At 45.8% G+C, this 9518-nt stretch overlaps 1 protein-coding gene across 1 annotated transcript in view; it reads left to right on the top strand.

The window, feature by feature from the left end:
• Positions 1-3341: 3341 nt before the first annotated feature.
• PGK1 (phosphoglycerate kinase 1) overlaps positions 3342-9518 on the top strand; it is a 20561-nt gene continuing 14384 nt past the window's right edge. Inside the window, exons 1-3 of the mRNA XM_011947446.1 lie at positions 3342-3706; positions 4115-4169; positions 6587-6722. Of these exons, the coding sequence (XP_011802836.1) occupies positions 3642-3706; positions 4115-4169; positions 6587-6722 (256 nt within the window). The 5' untranslated portion in view covers positions 3342-3641. The remainder of the gene's footprint in view (positions 3707-4114; positions 4170-6586; positions 6723-9518) is intronic.

The raw sequence follows: 9518 nt of genomic DNA, 5'->3' as shown, positions 1-9518 counted from the left end.
TTTTAGTAGAGACGGGGTTTCACCGTGTTAGCCAGGATGGTCTCGATCTCCTGACCTCGTGATCCGCCCATCTCGGCCTCCCAAAGTGCTGGGATTACAGGCTTGAGCCACCGCGCCCGGCCAAAAATGTATTTTTTTCAATATGGTCTTATTGTTTTAAGTTTTTTCATAAAATTGCCTGCAATCTGTCTCACAGTTGTATTTTATGGTTAACAAATTTAACATTACAGTTATCTTCAATTGATTTTTCTCTATAGATCATGTCTACCTAAAAGGAAGAAGTGTAGGCAAAACATGGAGAGGTCATTTCGGCCATGGTTGAGACCTGCAGCCTGGGACACACTTCCAGGTTGCCTTGAACAGTACTCCGGAGAACAATGGGGAGGTTCAAATTTTTTAAGAAAAAAGGATGAATCAGGAGAGGGGGTGATTGCAAAGTTGTTTGTCAAGAATTCTCATTGGTTTAAAGAAATAACATTGGGCTGGGTGTGGTGGCTCACACCTGTAATCCCAGCACTTTGGGAGGCCGAGTCAGGCGGATCACTTGAGGTCAGGAGTTCGAGACCAGCCTGGCCAACATGGTGAAACTCCGTCTCTACTAAAAATACAAAAATTAGCTAGGTGTGTTGGCATGCACCTGTAATCCCAGCTACTCAGGAGGCTGAGGTATGAGAACTGCTTGAATCCAGGAGGCAGAGGTTGCAGTGAGCCGATATTGTGTCCCTGCACTCCAGCCTGGGGAACAGAGTGCGACTCCGTCTCAAGAAAAAAAAAAAAAAAAAAAAAGCCAACAAGGGAGTCTCTCTAGACCAAACTAGAAAGATGGACTCTCATATCCACATCATAACCTAATCATCGGAGTTACATCTCATCACTTTTGCCACATTCTATTGGTTAGAAGCCAGTCATAGGTCCAGCTCACATTCAAGAGGAAGAAATTATAGAAAGATGTGAACACTAGAGGGCAGAGATCATGGGCACCATCTTAGAATTCTTCCCAGTGTTCTCTGGGAACTGGCTCCGAGATTGAGATTTGTGCGCAGGTGGATTACTGGGGGTTGCTTCTGGGAACAACACCTGTAAAGGAGTAAGGAAATCAGACTTGGATAGAGAGGGAGAAGTTTCAATAGAGGCTTCAGCCAACCCCACAGACAGTTCTGAAGCAGAGCTGGTCCTTTAAGAGATGTCCTGAAATGAAACAAAGAAGCCAGGCCTTTGGAACTGCATTGAGCAATCACTGATGGATGCCCCAGGGAAGTGGGTATAACCTTAGGCAAGGCAGCTTCCTTCAACAGAGGGCAGTTTCTGGGGAGAGACTCAGCTGTGAGCTGTCAGTAACTAATACTCCCAGCAGCTAATAATGAGTGCCTCAGTTCTGAAAGGGAATCTGAGTGATATATCATCATTACACTTGGTTAACTGGAATATCTCCTCAGTCAGTATACATATTTTCTCAGCACCGTGAATAAAAGTCAGTTGAATGAGAAATTGAAAGTACCTCTGATTGGTCCCCTCCTGCAACCAACCAGGCTGGTGGCAGGCCAAGTTTTCATTTGTATAGGAGTGTAACTGTGTAACTTCACTTCAGCTTCTGATTGGTCGCTTTCTGCAACCAATCAGACTGATCATGGACCACTACTTCATTTGCATGGGGTGTAATGGGAAACCTCTAGAGGGTATTTAAACCCCAGAAACTTCTGTAATCAACCTCTTGAGCTGCTTGCTCAGGCCTGTTCTTGCCCTGTCGAGTATACTTTTGAAACTGCCTTTGCAAAAATCATAACTGAGGAAATTATGACAGTGAAAGAGATCAGACCTAACCTACCTTATCTTCCTTCTAACTTCTAAAATGTCTTTGTTCATTCCAGAGTATAGGCCAAACTAGCCTTGGGAAGGAATTTATAGTGTAAACTCTGAGAAAAAATTGATAATAGCCCTTTCCCCTTCTTGGCGGGGACCAGATTAGAAATTACGGTTTAGGGACCATGCAGCCTCCGGCTGCAAATGTCTGAACCTCCCCAAATTGCTCCTGGGAATAACATCACCATTGCAAAACCTAAGATCAGTGCTTGAGATGTTTTGCAGCCCCTGCATTCTCATGCAGCAGAGGACACCACCCAGACTGATAATCTGGCTCAACTAGCTCCACGATCCCACCCAGGAAGAACTCACTTCTGCAAGAATTCACTTCGACCTCCTGTTATTTCATCTTCATCCCGACCAATTAGCACTCCCCACTTTCTCAACCCATACCCGCCAAATTATCCTTAAAAACTCTGATTCCAGAATGCTCAGGGAGACTGATTTGAATGATAATAAAACTCTAGTCTCCCGCACAACGGCTCTGCGTGAATTATTCTTTCGCCATTGCAATTTCCCTGTCTTGATAAATCAACTCTGGCTAGGCAGCGGACAAAGTGAACCCATTGGGTGGTTACACTTTCGTTTTCAATACATCTCTGCTTTTATTGCTTAATTCTTTCCTTGCTTTGTGCATTTTGTCCAGTTCTTAGTTCAAGACGCCAAGAATTTGGACACCCCCACGGGTAACAAGCCTACAGGTGCCCGCCACCATGTCTAGCTAAATTTTTGTATTTTAGTAGAGATGGGGTTTTGCCATGTTGCTCAGGCTGGTTTTTTTTTTTTTTTTTTTCTTTGTATTTTTAGTAGAGATGGGTTTCGCTATGTTGCTCAGGCTGGTCTCGAACCATCTGGCTCGAGCAATCCGCCAGCCTTGGCCTCCCAAAGTGCCGGGATTAAAGGCGTGAGCCACGGCGCCTGGCCCACTAAACGTCTCTGTGCATCAGCTACTTCATTTGCCTAATTAGGGTGAAAGTAGTCACTTCTGCGTTTTGTGAGCTTTGGTTAATACACGAAAAATGCCATATGTGTTTGCCATTAGCATCCATCATGCCACAACCAAAAAAATTACATTGCATTTTTATTTTTAAAAAGGTGGGGGCCAGAGTGGACCTGGGCCTTTTCCAACTTATGAGAGGTCTCTTATTAAGTAAGCCTTAAGTAGCAGAATTCCATGAAGGGAGCTGGGAAACCAGGATTTTCTAAAAGGAGGTGGCATTTGCATTGATCTTGGTAGGGCAGCTGCGAATTCCACGGGATAGCGGGTGGAGCCTTTTCCAAGGCAGTCCTGGGCTTATGCTGGGCCGCGGCTGCTCTGGGCAGGCTTCCGGGAAACGCGGCGGCGCCGACCTTGGGTCTCGCGCATTCTTCACGTTCGTTCGTAGCGTCACCCGGATCTTCGCCGCTTCACTTGTGGGCCCCCCCGGCGATGCTTCCCGCTCCGCCCCTAAGTCGGGAAGGTTCCTTGCGGTTCGCGGCGTGCCGGACGTGACAAACGGAAGCCGCACGTCTCACTAGTACCTTCGCAGACGGACAGCGCCAGGGAGCAATGGCAGCGCGCCGACCGCGATGGGCCGTGGCCAATAGCGGCTGCTCAGCACGGCGCGCCGGGAGCAGCGGCCGGGAAGGGGCGGTGCGGAAGGCGGAGTGTGGGGCGGCAGTGCAGCCCCTGTTCCTGCCCGCGTGGTGTTCGGCATTCTTCTCGTTTCCCGAGCGCACGTCTGCAGCAGGCTCCCTGGTTGTCCGAATCACCGACCTCTCTTCCCAGCTGTATTTCCAAAATGTCGCTTTCTAACAAGCTGACGCTGGACAAGCTGGATGTTAAAGGGAAGCGGGTCGTTATGAGGTAATCCTGCACGTTTGCCCGCGTGGCCTCTGTGCTCTGTCGCAAACCTCTTTGGCCTGAGCCGACTTGTTCTCTCGTCTGCTCTACGTCGCTTTTAGCTTTTGGCTGGGCCCCACGGGTCTTAGGCTTGGAGGGCGAGGCTGCTCACGGGTTTGGTGGTTTCTAGCCGCATTTTCCGCAGCCCAGAAAGCAGCCGAAACCCCCTTCGGGGATGGGTCCGACTAAGGAAGGGCTGAGATTGCTGCTGGGACCCATTTTGTCCTTTTTCTTATTGGTGAAATGCAGTTCCGTTGCCTCCACCTCCCAGTCGGCTAGATGAGACTTAATGCTTATCCTGCAAATCTCTAGGCTTCAAGGAAGGGACCTTGAAAGGTCATTTTGTTAATTTCCCTTCCCCCACGCTCCTAGATCGTCGCAGACAAATGAGAAACGGCCCACATCTCACGGGTCCCTGCACAAAATGGTATCTTTCCAAGAGGATGTTGATTTAACTGTTCAGGAGTAGACCCCCCAGTCCCCCACCACTAAAGAATTGGGGTGGGAAGGTAGGGCGGGGCGCACCGGAGGAGGCCCTGCAGAGCTTATGTAACAGGCCTCTGCTGCCCTGCAGCGTGGTATCGTTGGACTCTTGGGCACAGGATTTGCATCAGGATTGTGACATACCAGGTAATGGTAGAGCAGGGTGTGGCTGCTCATACTTGCTGGCCTCCAACCTCATCCCCACGTGTGGCTAGAAAATCAGAATTTTAAAAGTGGGAGAAGGTTCCTTGTGCACTTTGGGTCTCTTACTCTGCGCATGTGGATCTCTGGTCACTTGCCAACACGGCTTCTCTCTTATCTGCCAGAATTGTTGGTATAGTGTGGAGCTTTTACCTTTATCCTTTTTGTCACGTGCGGTATATTTGTGCATGCCAGGAGCAAGGTGCAGGAGGATGAGTCGGTATGTAACTGATGGACTTGACTGTTCATATACCTTAACAGGATCCAAGAGTGGTGTTTTTGAGGGATCATAAAGGTTTCTGTTGATAGCATTTTGCAACCTTGACCTTTTTGGGAAGTGGTTGATTGATGGGTAGGCATGTGGCTGGTGTAATCTAGCCCCTTTTCCGATTTGGGCTGGTTCAAATGAGGGCTTGTGTTGGATATTAACAGACAGATAAGTCAGTAGGAGATCTCCCTTTACTCTAACTTTAAACATACGAGGACACGTTTGAGTTAGGGAAGTGTATGGGTACTCTAAAAGTCCGTGTAGCTCTCCCCTTCTCTCTTATTTCACTTTGGTCAATATTACTTTGCAGGTAACCTCTGCCCTGCTGTGGAGATAGAATAACCCAATACTTTACGTCCATGAAAAATACCTGGTTTCCACATTTCCCCAAATGGCATAGACCTTTGTAATCTGGACAAAGTAGGAATCACAGCCATATTAGTACTAGAAGAGTGCCCTTTCTGGCCCTCATATAATCCTAATAAAAGGGGATAGACCCTGTAAAAAACAGGACAGGTGGACATTGGCATGCAACTAGCTTTTAGGTTTTTTTTTTTTTTTTTTGAGACGGAGTCTTGCTCTGTGGCCCAGGCTGGAGTGCAGTGGCCAGATCTCAGCTCACTGCAAGCTCCGCCTCCCGGGTTTACGCCATTCTCCTGCCTCAGCCTCCCGAGTAGCTGGGACTACAGGCACCCGCCACCTCGCCCGGCTAGTTTTTTGTATTTTTTAGTAGAGACGGGGTTTCACTGTGTTAGCCAGGATGGTCTCGATCTCCTGACCTCGTGATCCGCCCGTCTCGGCCTCCCAAAGTGCTGGGATTACAGGCTTGAGCCACCGCGCCCGGCGCTTTTAGGTTTTAATTAGTTCCTTGCATCTCCCCTGTGTTCGAGGCTGATTCTTCCAGATGCATGGACCAACTAAAAGACAAGGAGTGGGACGTCATGCGGATAACCTTCCTATAATTGCAGTCTTGGGCTTTATTTCCTCTCTCTGTAGGGAAACTGGCTTGAAGAAGCTAGCTGGGGGTGGGATTGTAGGAGCTGCTTAACTTTTCTCCCTCTGGACCTAATAAAGTTTCATTTAGCACACACCAATCCAAAGCCTTGAAATGATTGGCTAGTCATGTTTTGCCGATGGAAAATGACCTGTTCAGGGTTACTGAACTACCAAGTTGGTGGCAGAGCTGGGAGTAGAATTTGGGTCTCCTTGGCTATCAGCTAGATCCTCTAGATCAGCTAGATATTCGAGACAATATCAGCTAGATATTCGAGACAATGACCAAGGATACGTTGAAATAGACCTTTCTCCTGTAATAGACCTTTCTCCTGTAATCTGGATACCTTCTTATTTAGGCTGAGGACAGGAAGTTACATCGTTCCCTGATTATTAATGTATTTCTTGTGAACAGAGAGTTTCGTTGTAGGCCTACTTTTTTGGAGGTGCCTAGGCAGCCATGTGGTGTCAGCTCAATTCTTTTTTGTTTCAACGTGGTGGTTGCTGGCAGTGTTTCCGGAGTGGGGCTTCCTGAGTAGTGGCTGCCTCATTTGTCGTCTTTGTCCTGCAGAAGTGAACTCTGGTATTTGCTGACTCTTCTGGTCCACTGGTTTGGATTGCCAAGGGAAATTGATTTGTTGAGGGAAAATGGGGTAGCCAGAAACCTCTGACTTGTTGATTACCAGGTTCCATCTTAGTTTTTTAGGACTCCCCAGTTGACTTTACAGCCTCTTTGAATACACTTCTGCTTATTTTTGTGGTAATTTCCTTTCTTTCTCTCATAGGTTGCCAGTCATCCTTTGCTTGCACTTCCTTTTTGCTTGCTCCTGCCTGTTTTTTTAAACCTCACTGGTTTTCTCTAACCTGTTGTAACTTGTAAAGAAACTGCTTTGATGTAGTGGGAAGAGAAACAGGAAAAAATTGAGAGCAGAGAAAAAGTCTCTAAGACACTCACAATATCCCAGTTTTCCATGTGGGGCAGTGAAGCATTGATGGACATGGTTCCTTTGAGAGTTTTTAATGGAACTGGACCTGGTACCTGAGATTTCAGGGGATAGAGACTTGATATTCTTTTTTTTTTGAGACGGAGTCTTGCTCTGTCGCCCAGGCTGGAGTACAGTGGCCGGATCTCCGCTCACTGCAAGCTCCGCCTCCCGGGTTCACGCCATTCTCCTGCCTCAGCCTCCCGAGTAGCTGGGACTACAGGCGCCCGCCACCTCGCCCGGCTAGTTTTTTTTTTTGTATTTTTTAGTAGAGACGCGGTTTCACCATGTTAGTCAGGATGGTCTCGATCTCCTGACCTCATGATCCGCCCATCTCGGCCTCCCAAAGTGCTGGGATTACAGGCTTGAGCCACCGCGCCCGGCCGAGACTTGATATTCTTATTCCAGCTAAACCAGTATATTTTTTAATGTTTTATTTTGAAATAATTAAAGATTCATGGGAGGTTACAAAGTTAGAGAGGTCTTGTGTTCACCCATTTTCCCCCAATGAATGCATCTTACCTAATTATAGTACAATATCAAAAGTAGGAAATTGCATTGGTATAAAGTGTGTGTGGTTCTATGCCATTTTTACATGCATAGATTTGTGTAACCACCACCACAATCAAGATACAGAACTATTCATTCAATCACCACCAAGATCTCCTTCTTGCTACCCCTTTATAATAATAACCACCCCGTTTCCTAACTCCTGGTAATTACTGATCTGTCCACTGTTTCTAAAATTTTGTCACTTCAAAAATACTATACAGTTAGAATCACGTGGTGTATAACCTTTTGGGATTAACTTTTTTCACTTAGCATAATGTCCTCAAAATTTATCCACATTGTCACATGTATCAAAAGTTCATTCCTGTGTATTCTTGAGTAGTATTCCATGATATGGATGTATCATAATTTCTTTAACTATCATTGAAGGGTATTAGGGTTGTTTCTGTTTTGGGGCTATTACAAATAAAGCTGCTGTGAATATTTGTATACAAGTCTTGGTATGGACATATGCTGTCATTTTTCATGGGTAAACACCTACGAGTGGAATTGCTGGGCCACATCCTTTTGAGGTATCATCCCCAGACTGTTTTCCAAGGTGGCTGCAGCATTTTACATTTCTACCAGCAGTATGTGAATAATGAGTTTCTCTGCATCATTACCAGCACTTGGTGGTGCTATTATTTTTAGTTATTCTTCGTTCTGATGGATATGTAGTAATAACTGACTTTGTGCCTGAAGTAAAGCTCAGGAGTGTTATAAGGAAACGAAAAAAAAAAAAAAAAAGGAAATTGTGCATATTTTATGTAAAATGGAACAAGTAGAATCTGTAGGCAAGAGCAGTTTCTGTGTTGGAGTCCTCAGAGGAGAAGTAAAAGTAGAGCTGTTTGAGTGTAGGAGATGAGGGGAGGTAATCCAGAGGGCATTGAGGAGAGAGTATAAACCAAGTCTAATTCATTAGTAAGCTGACACCATGGCAGCTAGGATAGATGAGACAGATTCTTAGGTGTCTCTGCCCAAAGATATTTCTCTCTGTAAGGGTTGGGGGTAGAGAGTAGCACTGCAAGAAGTGGCTTGTGCCCATCCTTTTGCGATTAGTCCTTTTGAGCATAGGCCTTCTGGGAGGTTGCATGGGGCAAAATGACCCATGGTAATGGGATACTCTCTCTTCTTTGGAATGTACTTTAAGGCTGGCAGGCACCTTGTTCAGGATATTTAAAGAAGGCAGAGAATCAAGTGGCCTGAAGCAAAGTAGAGTGTATTTCTTTCATCAGAGGCTTACTGCCTTTAATTTTGAAGACTTTAAAACATGTTTTAATATAGAATTATTTTTCTTCAACCTACCTTTGGAAAGGCTGTTCTTCAGTGAGGTGGATTGGAGTTCAGGCCTAGTGGATATAGGAAATTGGTGGTCTTCTCAGTATGTCTGTAGGAGTTTGTAATTGCCTTAGCCTTAGAGAGGAAGGGGTATTTAAAAAGGCAGATGAAAAAGATGGAGGCTTATAATCAAGGATAGCAGCAGTCTTCCTGATTAGGTCATACTTCACTGTAGTCCCTTTGCAAGTGATGCTAGCTGTTTTTAGTAGTGGTTGATGTACTTGTCAAATCACAGAATTACATGTTGGAGAAACATATAACAACAACTAACACTTTTATGGCACTTACTGTGTGTCAGTTACACTTCTAAGCACTTTACAAATTGCTGGCTGACTTAATTCTCTCAATAACTACGAGGTAGATACTGTCATCCCCATGAGAAAAAAAATCACTTAAAAATGATCATGGTAGGCACAGACCTTAAAAATAGCTACTATACATTATTGTTTTCATTCACATTGAAGTAGGCTGAGGTTCCAAGGAGTTCAGAATAATTGGTTCTTAAGAATGGTAACACAGTAATCTGTTGGGTAAGAGAGACTGCAGTGCATTATTATCTTGTGTCATCTTGATTACTTCCCTTCTAATTTGCCTGTTTGTCAGGTGGGCTGGGGCACATGTCCCACCCTCTCTTCTCAGGCTTTTTGAAAGAGGCTGTCTTATGTTAGTGTGTATTGCTTGAAGGACCCCTAGTCTTAAGGCCCCAGACTTTCTCCAAAAAGAATGATTTTCTCAGGCCGGGCGCGGTGGCTCAAGCCTGTAATCCCAGCACTTTGGGAGGCCAAGACAGGTAGATCACGAGGTCAGGAGATCGAGACCATCCTGGCTAACACGGTGAAACCCCGTCTCTACTAAAAAATACTAAAAAACTAGCAGCTAGCCGGACGAGGTGGCAGACGCCTGTAGTCCCAGCTACTCAGGAGGCTGAGGTATGAGAACTGCTTGAATCCAGGAGGCAGAG

The sequence above is a fragment of the Colobus angolensis genome, unplaced genomic scaffold, assembly GCF_000951035.1.
Source record: "Colobus angolensis palliatus isolate OR3802 unplaced genomic scaffold, Cang.pa_1.0 Scaffold265, whole genome shotgun sequence".
Classification (NCBI taxonomy): Eukaryota; Metazoa; Chordata; class Mammalia; order Primates; family Cercopithecidae; genus Colobus; species Colobus angolensis.
This window is presented reverse-complemented; position numbering and strand designations above follow the sequence as displayed.